The sequence below is a fragment of the Vicugna pacos genome, chromosome 6, assembly GCF_048564905.1.
Source record: "Vicugna pacos chromosome 6, VicPac4, whole genome shotgun sequence".
Classification (NCBI taxonomy): Eukaryota; Metazoa; Chordata; class Mammalia; order Artiodactyla; family Camelidae; genus Vicugna; species Vicugna pacos.
This window is the reverse complement of record NC_132992.1, coordinates 96043991-96070562: the sequence shown is the minus strand read 5'-3', so window position 1 is coordinate 96070562 and position 26572 is coordinate 96043991. Positions and strand designations below refer to the sequence as shown.

Below are 26572 nucleotides of genomic sequence, written 5' to 3'. Positions count from 1 at the left end.
GAGGTAAAGTTAGGCAGAGAACGAGGGAAGATGGGCACTTGGGAGGCTGAGTGCAGGTTTGCATATCTGACAGGAGGGAGTGGAAAGGGGCTGGGATGGGAGTGGCCAAGGGGCTTGAAGCCTGTGTGATTAATCCTGGTGCCACTGCTCCTAGATCATCTAGTAGGAATCCAGTTCCAGACGTGCTGAATCAGTGGTGAACTTGGGGGATTAAAGGCAGAAGTGAGGTCCAGGCTGAATGTAGAGCACCAGGGAACAGGCAAAAGTTGATCAGAACTCCTCATTTTTAGATGCACTTGTGTCTTAGGGAGGAGTTGGTTTTGAACCCAGTGTGTCTGTCCCCTTCCCTAAATAACAAGCATGCGCCGTCTGAGTGAGGCATCCGCCCCCCATCTCCCCACCTCTGTTTGCAGAGGCAGGGGTCCTTGGGGAAAGCCCTGAAGCTCTGCCCTTGTCAGCGCCTGCTTCCCCCCCTTCCTGGTGCCTGTTGTTTCTGACTTTGCTCTGACGAGGGCCTCCCTCTCAAGGTTCTGCATCTTGTCTCATTTTGTGTATAACCCCCTTCTCTCTGTGGGTCCCCACAGGAGTGTGAATTGACCATGAGGCCCATGGACAGCACCTGGAACACTGAAGGTGTGAACTGAGAGGGGTTGGGTGTGATGAACGAAATGGGGCTTCATGGGTTTGACACAACGGGGTCCCTGAGGGCCCACCTCACAAGACAACTTTTCTAATCTCACAGCACAGGAAGGGTGGAGCAGAATGCAGCCTGTATCTCACATGTAAACTGCAAGCTGACCATACGACACCCACTTGTACAATGATGAAGAAACACAGAGGAAGGTCCAGGGAAACACAGAAGGATGTGTCCTGGGCTCAGTTCTGGGGAAGGAAGAATAGGTTCTGAGTGGATGAGGAGCACCGGGCCGGGAAAGGAAGGGCGGGAGGGAAGATGGGCTTGAAGGAGAGCAGCTCTTATCTCAGAGGGAGGGGCTGCCCTTTGACTGGTGTCCAAGGGGTCCCATGGACAGGTCCCCTCCCCTCCCTGATGCACAAGGCACATAAGCCAAGAGAAGTGACACTCGCAGGGGTTCTCAAAGAAACAGGCCAGCCTAACTCAGCCCTTCCGTATTTATGAAGACAGGGCCCCTCCACATGCAAATTCCCCTTCAAGCTCGAGGGTAAAGTCCACGCTTGTGCAGTGGGAGCTCACAGCTCTGTCCTCACACAGGGCTGAGGTCGCTGGGGAAGCAGGGCTGTGGTCTAGAGGAAGATGAGACTGTTGGGTCTTCTCCTGTGCCTGGTGGCAGGTCCCCAAGGTGAGTGTCTCAGGTGTCAGACACGGGTCTCTGGGAATGGAAGTGGCTGCAGGTGACTCACAATGACTGATTCTCCTTGCCCCCAGGTGTCCTGTCCCAGGTGCAGCTGCAGGAGTCGGGCCCAGGTCTGGTGAAGCCCTCGCAGATGCTCTCCCTCACCTGCACTGTCTCTGGTGGCTCCATCACAACCAGCTGTTATGCTTGGAGCTGGATCCTCCAGCCCCCAGGGAAGGGGCTGGAGTGGATGGGATACATAGCTTATAGCGGCAACACTTACTACAGCCCATCCCTCAAGAGCCGCACCTCCGTCTCCAGGGACACATCCAAGAACCAGTTCTCCCTGCAGCTGAGCTCTGTGACCCCTGAGGACACGGCCGTGTATTACTGTGCCAGAGACACAGTGCGGGGAAGTCAGGGTGCACCCAGACACAAACCTCCCCTCCTGGGGAGCCCGGGACACCCAGCGGGTGCTCAGGAGCCACCAAGGGCAGGGCTGAGCCCCAGAGCAGGTGCAGAGGGGCCTGGAGGGTTTTGTGGTTAGAATCCCTGCATTACTTTTCCTGCTTTTCAGCTCTACCAGAGACCCCCTGCTGGACGCTAATTTTTTCATTGTTTTGACTCATTTGTTTCCAACAATAATATTGTACTGAGGATATATTTTATTTTCTTCTCAAAAAGGTCCAAAGGATGCTAGGTTTTAACATAATTTTCCAGGTGAGTCTGGATGTCTCAGAACTGTTGAATGTTCTGAGAAGGCCCAGGCACTTGAACTACACGTGTAAATTGTTATTTATCTTTGTCTTTGCTCCCAGGGCAGGAGGCTGCACACCCTCCATATTCCTGTCAAAGGGCACAGGTGTTTGCATTGTGTAGGATGAATGTTACAGACGCTTATGCCAGGGTGCCCAGGACTGCGTGTGCAGGGATCCTCATTACTCACGGGGTTCAGGGTCTAAGTATCACTTATGGGTAAAATTTATTTTCAACCCTAAATGAAAACGGCTGTTGTATTTGCAAAACTGATGGACATTTGCAATGTGGGCAGCACTTTGAATCGTCCAACTCACTAACATTCCCCCCTGAGGTCGGTCAGGGTGATGCTCGGCCTTCTTGTTTCAACTTCTATCACATAAATGAGTCCCCTTTAAGGTCCAGTTAGTGCCATGTTTTTCACTGTTTGTGGTAGAAGGAGACAGTTTGCCTGTTTGAGCTGGTCCATCTGTAGTCCTGAAGCACAGTCCAGCGTCCCTGAGCACACAGTGCTGTGAGTGACTTAGCAGAAATTATCTATGACAGACAAGCTCCATCCAGGCATGAGTTATACTACTGGGGGCAGTGAGCTTGATAATAAAGCTTCAATATAAATTTTATTTAAATAAAGGAATACAAGTCACATTTTGGTCTTTGAAGCAGCCTTGGATACCTGGTTCAATTGCAAATACAGATGGCAACATGGAGATTTATGCCCCAAAAGTGATGACGTTGACTGGGTGGAAAATGACTGTGAGGAGATTTCAAGTTTAGGGGGATTCTGGGCAGACTGTCTCCAGGGGACTCTTGATACAGGAGGCCAGGGTGATCAGATGTTCCCTGAAGATCATAGGTTAGGGGAATTGGATCAAATACTTAGTGTGATCAGATTTCCAGGATGAGGAGTCTCACTAACGTGACTCAGCAGGTTTCCTGATAAAACTGGGACATGCAGAGATGGACACCGAATCCCGCAGGCCCAGACCTCGTGGAGAATCGTATCTCAAGGAGCCTGAGTGATGAATGGTCAGGGGGTTGTTGTCGCCTCCAGAGTCAGGGTTCTTATCTTCACTGGCATATTTCTCGGAGAGCAGAAGGTTTAATCCAAAGGGACACGGACTCCTTCTGGTCATTCCTCCTCTTGGTGGCTCGTCTCAGCTGTGAGCATCTCCTGAGTCTGAGGAACACTGACCTCTGTGGATGGTGCTGTGAAGTGAGTGTGTCTCTGTGTTTCCAGTCCCCAGGTGTCCTGTCATGGGTGCTGGTGTAGGAGTTGTTCAAAGACTATTGAAGACTCTCCCCCACACCTACTCTGTCTCTGGGACCCCCCCATCACACACAGTGGTTACTGAGGGATCTGTCACACCCCAGGGAAAGGACTGGGTAACTCACCTGCTTTGGGTGTATGGTCTATGTCTCTTAAAAGGCGCCTCCATCTCCACAGACGTAGTGGAGATGAGTTTTCCCTGCAGCACAGCTCTGGGGTCTCTGAGGGCACAGCCATGTGTCACTCTCACAGGAGGGAGAGTGAGTGAGGGGAGGCCAAGGTGGCCCAGATGAAACCAGCCCTGCAGGGAGGGCTCAGGCCACCAGGGGGCACCCAGGGTCATGAGGAAACAAGAGGGACAGTTTCAGAGCAGGTGCAGGAGAAGCCATGGGGGGTTTCCTCCCAGAGACTGTGGATGCTCCACTGGACCATCACCTTCCCTGGGAGCCCACCCATAATGATTCCAGGCAAACATCTTGTTTCTGAACTTGAGCTTTTTTCATGGAGTCAGAATTGTCTGTCCTCTTTTCCTCATTTGTTGTAGGACCAGAAACAGAAGAAACATTTCTTCATGGGACTTTCATTTGAAATTTAGTCACTACGCACTCTTTTAGTTGTCAGGTTTACAGATACTTAATGACACAAATGAAACTTCTGTGGAGCCTCGAGTCTGCCCTCCACCCTCAATGTATTTCCAGGCATTTCATCCTCAACAGGGTCCCCAGTCCTGTTTCCTGCAGTGCCTTTCCCTAGTATAGCATGAGGAAAGTTGTATATTTGGAAATTGATGTCTGTGTGACACTGGGGTCATTCTGTCCCCCAGGGGAAACATGGAAATGTCTGGAGACAGGTTGGGCTGTCACGTGGGGTGGGCTGCAGGCACCCAGTTACCTATTGGGCAGAGTCCTTCAATGTGGCTGTGCATCCCACACTGTACACGGCAGCTCCCACAAAAGGAAACTAGCCCCAAATCAGTAATGTGGAAAGACTCTGAGAGAAAGCTTTGTATCTCCTCAACTTCATAAAAATGTAGACATGCAGAAGGTAAATTTCTATATGTGAATCATCATCAATGAATGAAAAGATGAACAAACACCAACCCTGAGTCTTCAGTTCACTCACAGGCACCTTACAGCCTAATCACCCCTGTGTGCTGGTTGTGGGCCGGAGGGTCCTGAGCACAGGCCTGCAAGCGAAGGGGTCAGTGGAACAGAGAGCCAGCACTGGGGAGGGGCTGTGTCTCTGCTTCACCTGAGTCCCCAAACAAGACAGGGCAAGGCTGAACCTGGTTGTGATAATATTCATTAAAATCCAACCTATATCAGCTATTTTAGGTTTTTACTTTGCATTAATAATTAATCTCAATATTAACTGATATTTAACATGCTTGTCTTATATCTAGAATAATTTTGAATGTAATTTTTCAATTCATGTTAATATATCCAAACATGCCATTTGTATCACAGATACTTTGTGTCGGAAACAGCCAGGCCTTCTCCAGATTCCACACCCACTCCCCCAGGGGCTCACAGCTAGGCTGCACCTCCCCTCACCTCCTGCAGGCTAGACACGGCCCCCTGCTGTCCCCTACACATGGTTGCTGCTAGGAGTGTCTGTGAAGGTAGGACCATGTGTGCACCCCAGTGACCGGCTCAGAAAGTTGTAAGATATAAAAAGAAAAAAAAAAAGTAAAATAAAAAGTGTTATGGGAAGTAAACGTTTTTGACATAAAACAGACTGCAAATGATTTTAAAAGGAAAAATTGGTTTTTTGGGAACAATAGAAAATTACGGTTTGGGGTCTGCCGTCCTGGTGAGCCACATGCAAGTCCCCAGTGAAAACAGAGACATGACTCTTTTACAGAATGAAAGGGGAGGTGAGAGGGCTCCTGTGAAAAGGAGTCCATGGGTTTTCATTGGCTGAGTCCTTACCAGGAAAGAACAGGAGGCCTTGCTTCTCCCTGTTGGGCTCAGACATGAAGTTCCCAGCTTACAAGGTGGAAGCTTCAGTCCTCCAGCCTGAGAGCCACTGTGAAAAGGCTGCTTAGAGGGGCTTTGCGTAGGTGATCAGGAGTCAGGAGGTGGTCATCCGGTGTGACGCAGTCACGAGGGACTTCATTGCTGACGAAGGGGAGAAGCGTAGATGTGCTGAGGTTGAGACAACATAGCACAGCTCTGTGAGGACCAGGGAGCAAAAGGGCATCTTAGGAGGGGAGGCAGCTGACTGAGACATGTTGACTGTGATGCGTGGGCCTGAACAAAGGGTCAGAGGCCATGCGGACCCCAAGGAAGTGGGAGTCTCCTTGTGCCACAGCATCCAGCTCACGGCTGTAAAACCCTAGAGGTCTGCGGAGGCCCCTGTGGTTTTGGTCAACACCCCAAGACAGCCCCTTGCCTTTATACAAAAAGGAGAAAGAGACTGGTAATCAAGTTGCCCACAGAAGGACGGGCTCTTCAAACGCTCCTTTAAGGACTTGAATCTGTGTCTTCTGGTTCCTCCCTTAAAATGGAGTCGGGATTGCCAGTGTTGAGAAAACTTCATCTAGGTTTTCCTTGAGAAAGAAATGTGGAATTCATCTCAGCAGTAATCAGCTAGCCGTCCACATTCCCTCACATTTGGCAATTAGTGTTGCATTTAGGAAGCAGAAAAACACCATGGATGTAAGTAGAGCCTTGTTCTGACGTCAGATGCCCTAGACATCAAATATGATGCTGGGAAACTGCACAATTTCTGTAGCCACATTTAGTCCCTTAGAGGCTAAAACTTTGTAAAGAGTAGATGCTGTCTTTCTGCAAGAATGTTTGAGAAGAAGAGCTAAGAGGCAAATTATCCACATATTGCAACAAAAGAGAAAATCTAGAAAACTTTAGATCATCCAGACCAGCCTTCCGGTGGCTCCAGAAATGAGATGGACTCTCGATAAATCCCTGGAACACTAATGTCCTGGTGAGCTTTACTCTTCCCACTGAAGGCAGAAAGGTAACGGCTACCTCCATCGGCTGGAAGAGTAACCAGTGCACAGTGGACACCAGTTACAGTAAAGGCCTCACTTCCAGTGGGAGTGGATGTTAGCACCACAGGAGGGTTAGGGATGACAGGGTGATGAGGATTAAAGTGCACTTTATTATTGGTATTATCTTTACAATTATTTTGCTTTGTATTGACACGTGGTTCATTTCCAAAGTCAGTTTTTGGTGCATAGCAAACATATGCAGTTCTGCACACACGTAGGTATATTTTCTCAGATTTCTTTCCATATGTGTTGTTACAAAACGTAGAACACAGTTCCCTGCACTATACAGTAGCTCTTTGTTTTATATCTGTGTTACATAAGGTCATGTGTATTTGTGAATCCCACACTCTTAGTTTATCCCTCCCCTGCCCTATGCACTTTGGTGAACATAGTTCGTTTTCTGGGCCCATGAGTCTACTTTTGTCTTGTAAGTAAAATCTTTTTTCATTTTTTCAATTCCACATATCAGTGAGATCATGGTATAAGTGTTCTGCTATCTGACATAACTCACTCAATATGATTGTGTTTATATCCATCTGTGTTGCTGCCGGTGGCATTATTTTACCCTATTTAAAGTACACGTGGAACACATACGTGATGAAGAATTGCTCAGCCATATTTCAATGCAGTTTGCTAATCTGAGGTCTGGACACCACTCCCCCCTTGGCATAGGGGTTTTCTCCCCAGGAAAACGAGAGTATCTCAGAAACACCTACAAGAGCCAGTGAAGGCTTCAGCCTTGGATTCTGCTCTTGTGGGCTTCATGGCCTGAAGGGCTTCTTTCCTTGTAGGACATTGATTAATCCTGGGAAGATGTTAAATTCTTTTTGAATCTTGAAGGAGGCTGTAATGTGAATTTCACCAGTATCAGTTTGAGATTTTGCCCCAGAAGAGGTAGTAACTAATTCAATAAGATAAATGATCATTGCTTCTAGAATTAGCTGTAGTATTGTCAGAGACAAAAGAAGTAAAAGTGTCTCAAGGCCACTTAATTAATTTCATACGTACTTTGATGGCTGCTCTCACATTCTAGATCATTTCCCCCATTGGGGGAGACAGAAACTGTTGCAGGATGCTTCACTGTGAAGTCTCATTCAGTAAATGGCTAGGGGTGGGGATACTAAGGAGTAAAATGTGTGCATCTCTCAATGGGCCTAAATAAAAGGGGGAGGTACAGAGGCAGAGAGCCCTGGAGGCTCATCACAGATCCCTGCTGTGTGAACTGCTGTAGTTCCCTGAGCCTGGGCTGCCTTCAGTAGCTCGGATGAGCTGGGAGAGTCCAGCTCCAGTGCCCAATATGACTGGGGGAGACACACTTCCAATCTGGAGAAATGCTTGCCCAAGCCTACTGAGAGAAAAGACTGAGAAGAGCCCAGCTGTTCCCTCAGAGCCTGTCACTGGGATCAGGAGGATGTGAGAAGGTTGGTCAGAAGGCTGATGGTGCCCGAAGTGCACACGCTTGTGACAATCTCCTTCCCAGTGTCCTGTGTCTTGTCGACAATAGCAGAGAGAAGGAGGGTTTTGGTTTTGTTCAGGAGCCCTCATTTGCTGGAATTCAAGTTCAATAATGTAAGATTCATCCCTTTGGGAGACTCATCTTCAGTGTGAGGCAGGTGATTTGCAAGGGTAAGTAAATCTGCATCTGGACACGATATAGCTTTGCCTTCCAGCTTGGAACTCCTCACTACAAAAGAAATGTCCTGCCTCAGCTTATTAATAGACACACATTCAAAAGGTACCTAAGTGGAATAAACTTCAGGAGCAGGAACATAAGTTTCTTTTCAAAGTGTCTGAAGTTGTTTGTGATAAACATGAACATATTCAACCGATTTTTATGGGAATCCTGGATTTTGATTCCAAATAACAGTCGCCCAGTGAATTTGCCTAAATAAAACTAGAGCCTTTTTATGTAGTAAGTTACTGGACGCTTCTCCTGGTCACAAATCTAAACACCTTTCAGGATTCTCCCAGAAGCAAGTTACACCAACGCCAGGCCTGACGTGCAACAATAACCGCAGGAACTGGATGATGGAAGTTACAGAAGCCAGGCCGATGAGCCTGAGGGACCCCGTTAAGTTCCTCAGGGAGGACCTTTGTTCGGTTTCGGGAAGTCTTTGAATACGGTTTGCACTTTACTTTCGTCCAGGAAAGAAAGTAATTGTGAGATTACCCTCTGGGTCCTCAGAGGAGTTAACTTCAGAGGAACAAGTTCTGGCAGGTTGGAGGAAAAGTGCATGGGGAGAATTTCAGAGGAAGTGGGAAGTTTGCAGAGACACTGACTGTGGAAGACCTGAGGGTACAGCGGAGGTGCAGGAGTAAGAGGGGAGGGAGGCATTGGCGCTGGAGGGAAAGCCTGAGACACACAGGCCAGGGAAGGGGAGCCCGAGGCTTCAGAGGCCCAGATTTCTTTCTTTAGTCCGTGTTTGCCTGAGTCAATCTTATGAGCATATTTTATAACACATAATATAAGGCTCCTAAACATGTTTCAAAGGCACAGAAAAATGAGGCAAATGGGTGTTCTATTCAGTTTTTGAGATTTTGTATAGATCTCCAATTTGGTTTCAATGAAAGTAAGCTTGAGAATTTGAGAAGTTCTTCATAATGGCCATTGATGCATACACTTAATTGAAGAATGAATTGCCTTTGACCGGGTCTGTCCGTTTCCCTACACATTTTCACAGGGAAGGTCCCTGGGTTTAAAACACAAAATCAGCTGGGGTTCCTACTGCAGAAGTGACCTCAGAACAGTTAGATAACTTGGACCCCATTTCTCAAGGTGATTTCTGGAGAATAAAGGAATAATTTCCAAGCAGCCTAAAGGGTCAAACAGCGCAAATAGCCAGCAGGGCTAACACCAGTCAGGTCTAAGGGATCAGTCTGGTTGTGAAGGAGCCAGGCTGAAGGCTGCTCAGCACAGGCTCATTAGATCAGCCCCTATTCCCAAGGAGTGGGAGGAAGGCTGGCCACTTCCAGCTGGAACAACCTGATTTCAAACTCAGACTGAGTGCCAAATAAGTACTTGCATACAGTACACGGTCTTACCTACGAAGGACCCACCTTACAATAGTTCTCAGACAAAGCCTGCAGAGCTTCTTACTGGACAGATGTAGAAGCTGGGATCCAGGAGAATGATTTAGACTCAAGCTCCAGGGTATTTGAGAAACACAGAGCGCAGCCATGGGCCCAGTGTGGGTCCCACACCTGTTTGCTCAGCAGCCCCACAGTCATACGGGGTGTTGTCTGATTCCAAAGGGCCGTGAAAACGTTGACCTGACACAAAGAGATGGCCAGTTATTTCTCCAGCAAAAAGAAGTGTTGTAATCTGGGATCAACTATGATTTGCGTTCCGGGCCTGGAATCACAGTGAGTCACCTGCAGGGCCTAGCATACACGGGGATGAGAACTATTTTGCAGATGGGAATGCATGTTGGAGGAGGGGCTGTAGTGAACAAGGCACCCAGGGCTTCTCACTGCCTGAGCTGTGACCACCCCTCACTGCCTGAGTCCTTGCCAGGAGGCAACAGGGCATCTTTCTGCTTCTAACAGCTGGACTCTGCTCTCCTGGTAGGACATGAGAGCCCACAGTGCTGTCACCAAACTCTATTTAGTTGAGGTTTCTGTGTATTCAGTATTATTGTTATTTTCCCCAGTTTGTGAGATTGGATCAGTTTTGTTTCAGAAGCCAGGCTGCCCCAGTCAGACAGTGCTGGGTTAATAGGTTCAACTTCATGGTGAAATAAAAGTGAATCATGTGGATGACAAAAAATGACTTCACGTATTAGAGACACTCATTGGAAGGAAACTGCACACCAGATCTGGATTATGCAGGTTTTTATATTTAAGCCTGGAGATGGAGCAGAGATCAGACTGTGGCTAAACCCAGAACCGAGAGAGAAATTGTGCTGTTCCCAGCATATTCAGATATTCATAACAAAGAGCTATATGCACATGAGACTGTGTTATCAAGACCTCTCCCCATGACTGAAGAATAAGGGATAAAGTATGTGATAATTTTCTAATATAAAGAGAATATAGAAACAAACCAAAATTCTGCTGATGGCACAAAAATATTGGAGCCCCCAACGTGGAAAACTGCTACTTTGTTACAAGGTTTAGGACCAACTCACCATGAAACCAGCCATTTCAATACTAGGTGTATCTCTAGGTGAATTTCAAGCTCACGTTCACTGAAAACACTGTGTGCAGGTGCTCGTGGGGCCTTCACACATGCTGTAAAGTGGAAACAAGGGCTAAACCCAGAACTCAGTGCAGGGCCGTGTGCTGATGGCGTCTGAGGTACTATTAAGCCCTGCATTGCAGCCCTTGTCATGGGATCCAAGAAAACAGAGTGGCTCATTCATTACTGGACAATACGGGTCCTCCATGTTTCCTCAGATGCCAGCAGTTTCCTGTCCCAGGATTATGTCTTGTGTGTGTGTAAGACAATACTTTGGACAGAGGAGGGTTTGGATGCAGATATGATACAAGAGTGTGGGTCTCTGCATATGTGCATGTGCACCTGTGTGTGCATGTGTGTGTGTGCGTGTCCCTGCACACAGACGGGAGCCCTGGTTACTTGTGTGATGATGGATATCTGGACTTCCATCATCCTTCTGAATTGGAACAATATCAGCTAATTTTCTTTATCAAAATCACCCAATTCTATAAAGAAAGGTCTAATAGGATTATTTATTCAAATCAATGTCTTCCCCATCATCAGTGGAATCTATACCCAGGATTCTGACATTAATATTCTCAGAAGCGTGTGAACCTCGGTGCAGCCGAGCCCTTCTGAGGACAGTGCTGCAAAGTCAGGATGAAGCCTTGGATTCTGAACCCACATCCCAAGTGTTTCTTGGCTCCTGACAGAACTTCCCTGTGGCTGAGGACTCAGTGCCTGTTTCATCATCCACCTTCCCCCTAGTCGTGCTTCCCTACTTCTGGCAGCTAAGACCCTCGCCTGTATGGATGAGTCTAGACCAGAATCCTTCAGGTGCTGCAGGTCTGCGGTCAGAGGACAGCACAGCTGGGTGGGGAGTGGTTGTGGTGCAAGAAGCAGTTTGAAATGATGAGCCTAAAAGGGGTGGGAATGGCCTTCAGTCTTCACACCTGGCAGTTCACACTCTGAAGTTTAACACCTGGGATATTGCAGTTCATCCACGAATTCCAGTTGGACCTTCTCCCAGCTCTCATGCCACCTGGAGACGTCAAACTCAGGTAGGGTGAGGCTTGGTCACATTTCTCATATCACATAAACTTTCTATCCCACTATGTGTAGATTTCAATGTGCAACACTGAGGTGAGATTTATAGCACATTGTGTAGTTTGTAACTTGCATAAAAATAAAATTACAAAGTATATAAAAAGTGTTCATTACAGCCCAATCACAAGTAAAGAAATTTTCTTGAATGTTATTATTGATAGAAAGACATCGATATGTTAGTGACTTTTGAAAATAATCCTCATGAACTCGGTTTACAGATTACTGGTCAACACAGTAACTGTCAAAATCATCATGAACTCATCACTGAACAGGGTCTTGTCCAATACTCTCTTGATGCTGACTCTGCATCACTTATGTCCAAGAGGAGGAGCACAGGTGAAAATGCTGGACAAACTCTCACCTAACATGTGTCCCTACACAGACCACAATGCGGTACCAGTCTGGGGGCTGCGTACATCACCAATGTGGGAGGAACTCTGGCACTGACATCACAGAATCCATGTGCACACGTAAAAACAATTCAGGTTCTAAGTGTTTACCCTGAAAACTCACACAATAAACATGACATTTCCAAATGCTACCAACACCAGCAAAGCACAGACACTCACAGCTGCTCAGGGGCCTGGCCCTCTCTGAGGCCAGCAAGGCCCTGACTTGCTATGTAGTGAGATGACATGCAAATAGGGCCTCCCTCCGAGGATAAAGCCACCCAGCCCTGGCCCTGCAGCTCTGGGAGAGGAGCCCCAGCCCGGGATTCCCAGCTGCTCCCATTCTCTGATCAGGACTGAGCACAGACGACTCACCATGGAGCTGGGGCTGAGCTGGGTGGTCCTGGCTGCTCTACTACAAGGTAATTCATGGAGAAGGAGAGATACTGAGGATGTGGGTGGTCGTGAGTGAGGGAATCAGAGGACGTGTGACAGTCTCCTGACCAGGATGTCTTTGTGTTTGCAGGTGTCCAGGCTGAGGTGCAGCTGGTGGAGTCTGGGGGAGGCTTGGTGCAGCCTGGGGGTTCTCTGAGACTCTCCTGTGCAGCCTCTGGATTCACCTTCGGAAGCTATGACATGAGCTGGGTCCGCCAGGCTCCAGGAAAGGGGCCCGAGTGGGTCTCAGCTATTAATAGTGGTGGTGGTAGCACATACTATGCAGACTCCGTGAAGGGCCGATTCACCATCTCCAGAGACAACGCCAAGAACACGCTGTATCTGCAAATGAACAGCCTGAAACCTGAGGACACGGCCGTGTATTACTGTGCAAAAGACACAGTGAGGGAAAGTCACTGTGAGCCCAGACAAAAACCTCGCTCCCTGGGGCATCCACAGCCCCCAGGGGGTGCTCTCGACCCACCAAGGGCAGGGCTGAGCCCCAGGAGCAGGTGCAGATGTGTGGGAGGTGTTTGCAGCTAGAATCCTCGGTTTCCTTTTCCCGCCCATCAACTCTACTACAGACCCTCTGCTGCATTCTAAATTTTCATTGTTGAGGTATGTGTTGCTTTCTGACAATAATATTTGTAAACAGGATGTATTTTTACAACTGAAAAAAAGCTCCAAACAATGTTAAACTTTAGTATAATTTTAAAGGTGACTCAGCAATTTCCAAACCTGACGAGTACCCTGAGAAGGCACAGGCACTGGTAAAACACGTGTAAACAGTTACTCATCTTTGTCTCTGCTCCCGGGGCAGGAGGCTGCACACCCTGCATCTTTCTGCCAAAGGGCACACAGGGTTTGCAGTGAGCAGGATGCACGTCACAGACGCCAGCTCCAGACAGCCCAGGACTGCGTGTGCAGGGATCCTCATTGCTCATGGAGTCTGGGGTCTACAGATCACATCTGGGCAAAATTTATTTCCAGCCCAAAACAAAAAATGTTGCATTTTCTGAACTCCTGAACATTTACAATGTGGGCAGCATTTTTAATCCCCAACACACTAACATTCCCACCTGAGGTCAGTCGGGGTGATGCTCTGCCCTCTTGTTTCAAGTCCCATCACGTAAATGAGTCTCCTTCCAGGTCCAGTTAGTGCCATGTTTTTGACACTTTCTGGAATATGTAGGAATTTTTCCTGTTTCAAATTGCCCATGTGCAGTCCTGAAGTGCGGTCCAGTGTCCCTGAGCACAAAGTGCTGTGAGCTGACTTACGGAGAAAGTATTTCGAACACACAAGCTCCATTCAGGCATGAACTATACTGATGGGGCCTGTGAGCTTGATAATACTGTTTAAAAAATAAACATTATTTTTCTAAATGTAATAGATATCTCACTTTGGGTATTTGTGTCAGCCTTAAAAACTTGGCTCAATTCCAAACACAGACGGTAAAATGGAGATTTATGGCCAAGAAGATGGCGATGCTGACCCGGTGGAAAGTGACTGTGAGGAGACTTCAAGGTCAGGGGGATTCTGGGCACACTGTCTCCAGAGAATTCTTGATGAAGGAGGCCAGGGTGGTCAGATGTTCCCTGGGAGATCGTGGATTTGGTGAATTAGATCAAATATTGAGTGTGATCAGATTTCCAACGTAAGGAATCTCCCTAACCTGACTCAGCAGGTTTCTTGATAAAACTGGGACATGCAGAGATGGAGATGGAATCCCGCAGGCCCAGACCTCGTGGAGAATCGTATCTCAAGGTACCCGAGTGATGAATGGTCAAAGGGTCTTTGTGAGCTTCGAGTCAGGGTTCTTATCTTCACTGGCGTGATTCTCTGAGAGCAGAAGTTTTAATCCAAAGGGACACAGACTCCTTCTGGTCATTCCTCCTCTTGGTGGCTCGTCTCAGCTGTGAGCACCTCCTGGGTCTGAGGAACACTGACCTCTTTGGATGGTGCTGTGAAGTGAGTGTGTCTCTGTGTTTCCAGTCCCCAGGTGTCCTGTCACGGGTGCTGGTGCAGGAGTTGGTCAAAGACTATTGAAGACTCTCCCCCACACCTACTCTGTCTCTGGGACCCCCCCATCACACACAGTGGTTACTGAGGGATCTGTCACACCCCAGGGAAAGGACTGGGTAACTCACCTGCTTTGGGTGTATGGTCTATGTCTCTTAAAAGGCGCCTCCATCTCCACAGACGTAGTGGAGATGAGTTTTCCCTGCAGCACAGCTCTGGGGTCTCTGAGGGCACAGCCATGTGTCACTCTCACAGGAGGGAGAGTGAGTGAGGGGAGGCCAAGGTGGCCCAGATGAAACCAGCCCTGCAGGGAGGGCTCAGGCCACCAGGGGGCACCCAGGGTCATGAGGAAACAAGAGGGACAGTTTCAGAGCAGGTGCAGGAGAAGCCATGGGGGGTTTCCTCCCAGAGACTGTGGATGCTCCACTGGACCATCACCTTCCCTGGGAGCCCACCCATAATGATTCCAGGCAAACATCTTGTTTCTGAACTTGAGCTTTTTTCATGGAGTCAGAATTGTCTGTCCTCTTTTCCTCATTTGTTGTAGGACCAGAAACAGAAGAAACATTTCTTCATGGGACTTTCATTTGAAATTTAGTCACTACGCACTCTTTTAGTTGTCAGGTTTACAGATACTTAATGACACAAATGAAACTTCTGTGGAGCCTCGAGTCTGCCCTCCACCCTCAATGTATTTCCAGGCATTTCATCCTCAACAGGGTCCCCAGTCCTGTTTCCTGCAGTGCCTTTCCCTAGTATAGCATGAGGAAAGTTGTATATTTGGAAATTGATGTCTGTGTGACACTGGGGTCATTCTGTCCCCCAGGGGAAACATGGAAATGTCTGGAGACAGGTTGGGCTGTCACGTGGGGTGGGCTGCAGGCACCCAGTTACCTATTGGGCAGAGTCCTTCAATGTGGCTGTGCATCCCACACTGTACACGGCAGCTCCCACAAAAGGAAACTAGCCCCAAATCAGTAATGTGGAAAGACTCTGAGAGAAAGCTTTGTATCTCCTCAACTTCATAAAAATGTAGACATGCAGAAGGTAAATTTCTCTATGTGAATCATCATCAATGAATGAAAAGATGAACAAACACCAACCCTGAGTCTTCAGTTCACTCACAGGCACCTTACAGCCTAATCACCCCTGTGTGCTGGTTGTGGGCCGGAGGGTCCTGAGCACAGGCCTGCAAGCGAAGGGGTCAGTGGAACAGAGAGCCAGCACTGGGGAGGGGCTGTGTCTCTGCTTCACCTGAGTCCCCAAACAAGACAGGGCAAGGCTGAACCTGGTTGTGATAATATTCATTAAAATCCAACCTATATCAGCTATTTTAGGTTTTTACTTTGCATTAATAATTAATCTCAATATTAACTGATATTTAACATGCTTGTCTTATATCTAGAATAATTTTGAATGTAATTTTTCAATTCATGTTAATATATCCAAACATGCCATTTGTATCACAGATACTTTGTGTCGGAAACAGCCAGGCCTTCTCCAGATTCCACACCCACTCCCCCAGGGGCTCACAGCTAGGCTGCACCTCCCCTCACCTCCTGCAGGCTAGACACGGCCCCCTGCTGTCCCCTACACATGGTTGCTGCTAGGAGTGTCTGTGAAGGTAGGACCATGTGTGCACCCCAGTGACTGGCTCAGAAAGTTGTAAGATATAAAAAGAAAAAAAAAAAGTAAAATAAAAAGTGTTATGGGAAGTAAACGTTTTTGACATAAAACAGACTGCAAATGATTTTAAAAGGAAAAATGGGTTTTTTGGGAACAATAGAGAATTACGGTTTGGGGTCTGCCGTCCTGGTGAGCCACATGCAAGTCCCCAGTGAAAACAGAGACATGACTCTTTTACTGAATGAAAGGGCGGTGAGAGGGCTCCTGTGAAAAGGAGTCCATGGGTTTTCATTGGCTGAGTCCTTACCAGGAAAGAACAGGAGGCCTTGCTTCTCCCTGTTGGGCTCAGACATGAAGTTCCCAGCTTACAAGGTGGAAGCTTCAGTCCTCCAGCCTGAGAGCCACTGTGAAAAGGCTGCTTAGAGTGGCTTCACGTAGGTGATCAGGAGTCAGGAGGTGGTCATTCGGTGTGACGCAGTCACGAGGGACTTCATTGCTGATGGAGGGGAGAAGCATGTATGTGCTGAAGTTGAGACAACATAACACAACTCTGTGAGGACCAGGGAGCAAAAGGGCATCTTAGGAGGGGAGGCAGCTGACTGAGACATGTTGACTGTCATGCGTGGACCTGAACAAAGTGTCAGAGGCCGTGCAGACCCCAAGGCAGTGGGAGTCTCCCTGTGCCACAGCATCCGGCTCACGGCTATAAAACCCTAGAGGTCTGCGGAGGCCCCTGTGGTTTTGGTCAACACCCCAAGACAGCCCCTTGCTTTTATACACAAAGGAGAAAGGGGTCTGGTAATCAGGTTGCCCATAGAAGGACAGGATCTTCAAACGCTCCTTTAAGGACTTGAATCTGTGTCTTCTGGTTCCTCCCTTAAAATGGAGTTGGGATTGCCAGTGTTGAGAAAACTTCATCTAGGTTTTCCTTGAGAAAGAAATGTGGAATCCGTCTCAGCAGTAATCAGCTAGCCTTCCACATTCCCTCATATTTGGCAATTAGTGTTGCATTTAGGAAGCAGAAAAACACCATGGATGTAAGTAGAGCCTTGTTGTGACATCAGATGCCCTAGACATCAAATATGATGCTGGGAAACTGCACAATTTCTGTAGCCAAGTTTAGTCCCTTAGAGGCTAAATGTTTGTAAGGGTAGATGCTGTCATCCTGCAAGAACGTTTGAGAAGAAGAGCAAAGAGGCAAATTATCCACATATTGCAACAAAAGAGAAAATCTAGAAAACTTTGGATCAACCAGACCAGCCTTCAGGCGGCTCCAGAAATGAGAAGGGCTCTCAATGTCCTAGTGAGCTTTACTCTTCCCACTGAAGGTTAAAAGGTAACGGCTACCTCCATCGGCTGGAAGAGTAACCAGTGCACAGTGGACACCAGTTACAGTAAAGGCCTCACTTCCAGTGGGAGTGGATGTTAGCACCACAGGAGGGTTAGGGACGACAGGGTGATAAGGATTAAAGTGCACTTTACTATTGTTATTATCTTTGCAATTATTTTGCTTTTAATAAAAAGTGTGTTTGATTTACAATGTTAGTTTCTGGTGCATAGCAAACAGATGCAGTTCTGCACACACGTAGGTATATTTTCTCAGATTTCCTTCCGTATGTGTTGTTACAAAACGTAGAACACAGTTCCCTGCACTATACAGCAGCTCTTTGTTTTATATCTGTGTTACATAAGGTCATGTGTATTTGTGAATCCCACACTCTTAGTTTATCCCTCCCCTGCCCTATGCACTTTGGTGAACATAGTTCGTTTTCTGGGTCCATGAGTCTACTTTTGTCTTGTAAGTAAGAGTCCTTTGCATTTTCTTATTTCCACATATCAGTGAGATCATGGGATGTGTTTTGCTATCTGACTTAATTCACTCAGTATGATTGGGTTTATATCCATCTGTGTTGCTGCCGATGGTATTGTTTTACCCTATTTAAAGTACACATGGAACACATATGTGATGAAGTATTGCTCATCCATATTCAATGCAGTTTGCTGATCCGAGGTCCTGGGCACCACTCCCCCCTTGGCCTTTTGGTTTTCTCTCCAGGAAAACAAGAGTGTCTCAGAAACAGCTACAAGAGCCAGTGAAGGCTTCGTCCTTGGAATCTGCTCTTCTGGGCTTCATCGCCTGAAGGGCTTCCTTCCTTGCAGGACGTTGATTAATTCTGGGAAGGAGTTAAATTCTGCTTGAATTTTGAAGGAGGCTGCACTGTGATGTTTGCAAAATGTTTTCGGGATTTTTCCCCTAAAGGGGTGGTAACTAACTCAGTAGGAAAAATGGTCGCTGCTTGTACAATTAGCTGTAGTATCATCAGAGACAAAATAAGTAAAAGATGTCTCGGGGCCACTTAATTAATTTCACACATACTCTGATGGCTGCTCTCATATGCCAGAATCATTTCCCCCTTTGGGGGACACAGAAGCTGTGGCAGGATGCTTCAATGTGAAGTCTCATTCAGTAAACAGATAGGAGTTCAATAACTAAGGAGTAAAAGGTGTGCATCTCTCAAAGGGCCTAAATAAAAGGGGGAGGTACAGAGGCAGAGACCCCTGGAGGCTCGTCATAGGTCCCTGCTGTGTGAACTGATGTACTTCCCTGAGCCTGGGCTGCCTTCAGTAGCTCGGATGAGCTGGGAGAGTCTGGCTCCAGTGCCCAATATGACTGGGGGAGACACACTTCCAATCTGGAGAAATGCTTGCCCAAGCCTACTGAGAGAAAAGACTGAGAAGAGCCCAGCTGTTCCCTCAGAGCCTGTCACTGGGATCAGGAGGATGTGAGAAGGCTGGTCTGAGGGCTGATGGTGCCCGAAGTGCACACGCTTGTGACAATCTCCTTCCCAGTGTCCTGTGTCTTGTCGACAATAGCAGAGAGAAGGAGGGTTTTGGTTTTGTTCAGGAGCCCTCATTTGCTGGAATTCAAGTTCAATAATGTAAGATTCATCCCTTTGGGAGACTCATCTTCAGTGTGAGGCAGGTGGTTTGCAAGGGTAAGTAAATCTGCATCTGGACACGATATAGCTTTGCCTTCCAGCTTGGAACTCCTCACTACAAAAGAAATGTCCTGCCTCAGCTTATTAATAGATGCACATTCAAAAGGTACCTAAGTGGAATAAACTTCAGGAGCAGGAACATAAGTTTCTTTTCAAAGTGTCTGAAGTTGTTTGTGATAAACATGAACATATTCAACCGATTTTTATGGGAATCCTGGATTTTGATTCCAAATAACAGTCGCCCAGTGAATTTGCCTAAATAAAACTAGAGCCTTTTTATGTAGTAAGTTACTGGACGCTTCTCCTGGTCACAAATCTAAACACCTTTCAGGATTCTCCCAGAAGCAAGTTACACCAACGCCAGGCCTGACGTGCAACAATAACCGCAGGAACTGGATGATGGAAGTCACAGAAGCCGGGCCGATGAGTCTGAGGGACCCCGTTAAGTTCCTCAGCGAGGACCTTTGGTCGGTTTGGGGAAATCTTTGAATACGGTTTGCACTTTACTTTCGTCCAGGAAAGAAAGTAATTGTGAGATTACCCTCTGGGTCCTCAGAGGAGTTAACTTCAGAGGAACAAGTTCTGACAGGTTGGAGGAAAAGTGCATGGGGAGAATTTCAGAGGAAGTGGGAAGTTTGCAGAGACACTGACTGTGGAAGACCTGAGGGTACAGCGGAGGTGCAGGAGTAAGAGGGGAGGGAGGCATTGGCGCTGGAGGGAAAGCCTGAGACACACAGGCCAGGGAAGGGGAGCCCGAGGCTTCAGAGGCCCAGATTTCTTTCTTTAGTCCGTGTTTGCCTGAGTCAATCTTATGAGCATATTTTATAACACATAATATAAGGCTCCTAAACATGTTTCAAAGGCACAGAAAAATGAGGCAAATGGGTGTTCTATTCAGTTTTTGAGATTTTGTATAGATCTCCAATTTGGTTTCAATGAAAGTAAGCTTGAGAATTTGAGAAGTTCTTCATAATGGCCATTGATGCATACACTTAATTGAAGAATGAATTGCCTTTGACCGGGTCTGTCCGTTTCCCTACACATTTTCACAGGGAAGGTCCCTGGGTTTAAAACACAAAATCAGCTGGGGTTCCTACTGCAGAAGTGACCTCAGAACAGTTAGATAACTTGGACCCCATTTCTCAAGGTGATTTCTGGAGAATAAAGGAATAATTTCCAAGCAGCCTAAAGGGTCAAACAGCGCAAATAGCCAGCAGGGCTAACACCAGTCAGGTCTAAGGGATCAGTCTGGTTGTGAAGGAGCCAGGCTGAAGGCTGCTCAGCACAGGCTCATTAGATCAGCCCCTATTCCCAAGGAGTGGGAGGAAGGCTGGCCACTTCCAGCTGGAACAACCTGATTTCAAACTCAGACTGAGTGCCAAATAAGTACTTGCATACAGTACACGGTCTTACCTACGAAGGACCCACCTTACAATAGTTCTCAGACAAAGCCTGCAGAGCTTCTTACTGGACAGATGTAGAAGCTGGGATCCAGGAGAATGATTTAGACTCAAGCTCCAGGGTATTTGAGAAACACAGAGCGCAGCCATGGGCCCAGTGTGGGTCCCACACCTGTTTGCTCAGCAGCCCCACAGTCATACGGGGTGTTGTCTGATTCCAAAGGGCCGTGAAAACGTTGACCTGACACAAAGAGATGGCCAGTTATTTCTCCAGCAAAAAGAAGTGTTGTAATCTGGGATCAACTATGATTTGCGTTCCGGGCCTGGAATCACAGTGAGTCACCTGCAGGGCCTAGCATACACGGGGATGAGAACTATTTTGCAGATGGGAATGCATGTTGGAGGAGGGGCTGTAGTGAACAAGGCACCCAGGGCTTCTCACTGCCTGAGCTGTGACCACCCCTCACTGCCTGAGTCCTTGCCAGGAGGCAACAGGGCATCTTTCTGCTTCTAACAGCTGGACTCTGCTCTCCTGGTAGGACATGAGAGCCCACAGTGCTGTCACCAAACTCTATTTAGTTGAGGTTTCTGTGTATTCAGTATTATTGTTATTTTCCCCAGTTTGTGAGATTGGATCAGTTTTGTTTCAGAAGCCAGGCTGCCCCAGTCAGACAGTGCTGGGTTAATAGGTTCAACTTCATGGTGAAATAAAAGTGAATCATGTGGATGACAAAAAATGACTTCATGTATTAGAGACACTCATTGGAAGGAAACTGCACACCAGATCTGGATTATGCAGGTTTTTATATTTAAGCCTGGAGATGGAGCAGAGATCAGACTGTGGCTAAACCCAGAACCGAGAGAGAAATTGTGCTGTTCCCAGCATATTCAGATATTCATAACAAAGAGCTATATGCACATGAGACTGTGTTATCAAGACCTCTCCCCATGACTGAAGAATAAGGGATAAAGTATGTGATAATTTTCTAATATAAAGAGAATATAGAAACAAACCAAAATTCTGCTGATGGCACAAAAATATTGGAGCCCCCAACGTGGAAAACTGCTACTTTGTTACAAGGTTTAGGACCAACTCACCATGAAACCAGCCATTTCAATACTAGGTGTATCTCTAGGTGAATTTCAAGCTCACGTTCACTGAAAACACTGTGTGCAGGTGCTCGTGGGGCCTTCACACATGCTGTAAAGTGGAAACAAGGGCTAAACCCAGAGCTCAGTGCAGGGCCGTGTGCTGATGGCGTCTGAGGTACTGTTAAGCCCCGCATTGCAGCCCTTGTCATGGGATCCAAGAAAACAGAGTGGCTCGTTCATTACTGGACAATACGGGTCCTCCATGTTTCCTCAGATGCCAGCATTTTACTGTCCCAGGATAATATCTTGTGTGTGTCAGAGACAGTACCTTGGACAGAGGAGGTTTCGATGCAGATATGATACAAGAGTGTGAGTTTCTACATGTATGTGCATGTGCGTGTTCCTTCACACACTGAGGGGAGTTCAGGTCATATGTCTCATGATGGCTTCCAGGACTTCCAACCATCCTTCTGAATTTGTATAAGACCAGCTAATTTTCATTATAAAAATGACAGTATTCTTTACAGAAATTTGCAATAGGAGTATTCATTCAAATCACTGTCTTCCCAGTCATCAGTGGAAACTCGATCCATTGATTCTCTATTCAGGATTCTGACGTTATTTTTCTCAGAGGCATGTGAGCCCTGGTGCAGCCCAGTGTTCCCAAGAACATTGCTGAGAATTCAGGATGAAGCCTGGGACGCTGAATCCACCTTCTGTGTGTTCCTGTGCCTCCTTACAGAACTCCTCTGACTCTCAGTCTCAACGCATATTTCATAACCTCACCCTCTTCCTCGTTATGCTTTCCAACTTCTGAAGCTAAGACCCTCACCTGTGGGGATGAGTCAAACCCATCAGCCTTCGAGGTCTCCAGGTCTTTGGTCTGAGGGCAGCACACCTGGGTGGGGAGTGGATTGTGGAAAGACTCAGCTTGAAAAGATGACACAGAGGAGTTGGCAATGATCCTCAGGCTGCACTCCTGGCAGTTCACACTCAGAACCTTAGGTCACCTGGGATTTTGCAGTTGATCCAGGAGTGTGGGGTGAATCTTCCTCCCAGCTCTCATGCCACCTGGAGACATCAAACACAGGTAGGTGAGGTTTGGTCCCATTTGTCCCATCACATGGATAATCTCTGCATCTCTGTGTAGATTTAAATATGCAGAGCAGAGGTGAGTTTGATAGTACGTTACATTGTTCATGTCATTTATGTAAACATAAGACAACACAGTAGAAATTAAGCATTTTTCAATCACAATCCCAGGATAATTAAAGATGTTTTCCTGAATGCTGCCATTGACAGAAAGTCAAATATTAGAGACTCCTGAGAATATGTACATGACCCCTGCTCACACATGATCAGATACACACGACCATAGAACAGAATCGTTATGTTCTCATCACAGGAAGGGGTCCAGGAACCCTCACCAGGCTTGTCCAACTCTGTCTTAGAAGTGATTCTGGACCAGTTACATCCAGAGAGGCAGAGCAAATGTGAAAATACGGGGTAAAATTCTCAATTTATATGCGTCTCTGGACAGTCCACAAATGACTTACTCTTCTGGGAATCTTTAATCTCCAAACTGGGAGGAACACTGAGGACTAAATCAAAGGATTTGTGTGCATGTGTTGAAAACAGAAGAATAAAGCACGATGCTAAGTGATTACCCTGAAAATTTCGCATAATAGAACAGATATTTCCAAATGCTACCAACACAAGCAAATCATAGACATTCAGAGCTGCTCAGTCTCCTGGCCCTCTCTGAAGCCAACAATGCCTGACCTCCTATATAGTGAGATGACATGAAAATAGGGCCTCCCTCTGAGGATAAAGCCACCCAGCCCTGGACCTGCAGCTCTGGGAGAGGAGCCCCAGACCGGGATTCCCAGCTGCTCCCATTCTCTGATCAGGACTGAGAACAGACGACTCAACATGGAGCTGGGGCTGAGCTGGGTGGTCCTGGTTGCTCTTCTACAAGTTAATTCATGGAGAACAAGAGCTACTGAGGATGTGGGTGGTCGTGAGTGAGGGAATCAGAGGACGTGTGACAGTCTCCTGACCAGGATGTCTTTGTGTTTGCAGGTGTTCAGGCTGAGGTGCAGCTGGTGGAGTCTAGGGGAGGCTTGGTGCAGGCTGGGGGGGTCTCTGAGACTCTCCTGTGCAGCCTCTGGATTCACCTTCGGAAGCTATGTCTTGAGCTGGGTCTGCCATTCTCCAGGGAAGGGGCTGGAGTGGGTCTCAGCTATTAATAGTGGTGGTGGTAGCACAAGCTACGCAGACTCCGTGAAGGGCCAATTCACCATCTCCAGAGACAACGCCAAGAACACGGTGTATCTGCAAATGAACAGCCTGAAACCTGAGGACACGGCCGTGTACTACTGTGTGAGAGACAGAGTGAGGGGAAGCCGGTGTGAGCCCAGATGCAAACCTCCCTGCAGGGACACAGGGTGGGTGCAGGGGGAGCACACGACCCACCAGGGGGCGCACCTGATCCACCAGGTGCTGCTCAGGGTCCACCTGCTGTGTTCAGGGTCAGCCCATTGAGCAGGTGCATGGGGCGGTCATTGTCTCTTCTCATTAAGAAAACCTTTTCTGGGCTTATGATAGTTTGCATTTTTATAGGTGATGGTATTTTATTATTTTAAACGTTATAATTTGTCTTTATACTGTACCTGTGTTTTCAAGTACTTTACAATAAATGAGATAATAACCTCTCTGTGTACAATTTAGTTTTTCCAAGGGAACAGAACCAATGTGTGGAGAAACCAAAACAATAGAACATTCATATGTTTTCGACATACCTGGCCATGGAGGCTGAGCAGTCCCACAAGTTACTGTCACAAGCTGGAGACCCAGGACAGTGGGGGTGTCTTTCCAGTGTGATTCTGATGCTGAGAACTAGGGGAGCCGTTGCCGGAAAGCCCAGCCTGAGGGCAGGAGGAGGTACGTGTCCCAGCAGAAGCGTGAAGGCGGGAAGAAAACTGTGGTGAATTACTGTTGTGTTCGCCTTTAGTCACATAAGAAGGGATAAGACATGAAAGAAAGACATAAACACATGCACACACACACTTACACATGGATATACATGCACAGACACACGTATACATGTACCTGTAGCAAAACAAGGGGAAAGTGCGCAGGACAACTACGGCCCTCTTTCCTTAACTGCTCAGAAGTCTTGGCTCGTATTGCTGCTTCCTGCTTCCTGCCCCCCTTCTGGGTGCCTTTGCCTTCAGCAAGCACCTCAGCTGTGTGGCCATGACCCAGTGAAGTGACCAGGACCTTCATTCCAATGGATCAGGAACAAAACAGCCATCCTTGGATTGAGTTGTTGTGGTTTTCTGTTCACCCTGACGACAAGACATCCTAATACGGAGACACAGGGAGGGACCCCTGTCCCCATAAGCTCCTCTTCACTCCCATGGCGGGGCAGGGCTCCAGCTCCCCCGGGAGTCAGAAGCAGTCACCCAGGCAGCTCATCCTCTCCCTTCTTGCCTGTAGGTTCAGAGGCTTGAGGAGCCAAAAAGCCCAGAAGACAAACTTAAAGAGCAGATCAAAGAAATCATCGTTCTCTCTCCTGGTGGAAGTGTTCCTCCCTCGGGGACCAAGGCCATAGGCCAGTAGAGCATAAAGACACAGGGACAGAAGCCAAGCTAGCTAGTGGTCACTGGGGGAAACAATGAGTGGAGCCACCACCCATCCATTTCCTGATTCTGGGGTGCATGAATCAAGGCTGTGAGAGAAGAACAACATACTGAGAGTAAATAGTTCACAGTCTGCCGGAGAACCTCACCTCAGCCCTGCAAGGTGTTACTACCCACCTGGCACTGCTGTTGATCTTCTACAGGCAGCTTGTGTTCTAAAACCCAGCAGCTGTGGGATGGTGAGGTATGTAAGGCTGGTGGATCCGTGCGCTCGGGCCGATTGATGCATTTCCTCTGCTGTAAAGTGAGTTCCCGATCAGAAGCAATGCTGGCTGCTGGAATCCCATGACTCTGGGATCTGAAAGTCCCTGGGTGGTGGTTTTGGCAAGAGAATTTCATTCCCTGCTTTTTAAGAAAAAAATTTATATCCAGTATAGATATATAGATTTAGTAAGAACAGGAGGTTACCTGTTCTATGACGGAAGTGGCCCAAAGTAGCCAACCTGCCAACAGGTGGTGGCTGAGCAGCCCAGGAAATGCTGCCAGTCAGGACGTTAGGATTTCTCTCTGCTGCTGGCAGGAAGGGTCCTCACAAAGGACTGTACCAGGAGGACCCTGGTGAGTGGATGTCCATGTTACTGAGTCCACGCATGACCTCCATCCTGCCACCAAGGCCACAGTGAGCATGAGCACATTGCGTGATGACAGAGGCAGCTGTGGAAACAGACAGGCCAGTACCTCCATCACTGGCCAACTTGCCCCTGTGTGTATTAAACTCTTCCTCTCCAGAGGTCACCTTGTGGGAAATATTCTCATGGGGTAGAAATATTCTCATGGGATGCAAATTATTTTATCTTTTTGCCTATTTACAGAAGACGATCCACATGTCTCCTTTTAACACTTTTAGTCACCAATTTTTCCAAACCATACTCCTCTGAATTCCTTGACCATCCAGCCTGATCCCATCCAGGCTACAACCCACGATTTGTATAATTGTGGGAGCCCATGATTGGGGTCATAAATTGTAACAGACCCCAGCTGCATGTGACCTTTAAGAAGAACAAATGTGCTTATTTAGTAAGTGTCCTAACCGTTTTGCTAGCCGGCACCTGTGCATCTGCAGCCCTGTCTCCTTGTCATAAAAAGCAGAGACAATGCCTTGCTTGCAGAGATGAGGTTTTAGCTTAGGGCTGCTTCCACATGGCAAAGCCATCGTGTGCCCCTTGTTATAAATGCAGGACACGGCTTGTTTCTCATAAGCATAGGTCCGTGTTCAGGGTTTACTCTGCTTGTTGCAAAGCGACCACCTATGCCCTCATCTATTAGCTCTGGGCATGCTTTCTGCTGTTTAGTTA

General features: G+C 47.5%; 1 long non-coding RNA gene and 1 gene segment (V, D, J or C); one reads left to right on the top strand and one right to left on the bottom strand.

The window, feature by feature from the left end:
• Positions 1–1398: 1398 nt before the first annotated feature.
• The window catches only part of LOC140697061 (uncharacterized), a 33118-nt gene continuing 7944 nt past the window's right edge, over positions 1399–26572 (bottom strand). Inside the window, exon 2 of the long non-coding RNA XR_012073878.1 lies at positions 1399–1511. This is a non-coding gene — a long non-coding RNA (uncharacterized lncRNA). The remainder of the gene's footprint in view (positions 1512–26572) is intronic.
• Positions 12311–25197, top strand: LOC140696732 (immunoglobulin heavy variable 3-23-like). The segment is given in 4 exon segments: positions 12311–12423; positions 12528–12854; positions 23792–23967; positions 25075–25197. Coding segments are annotated over 4 exon segments (672 nt in total).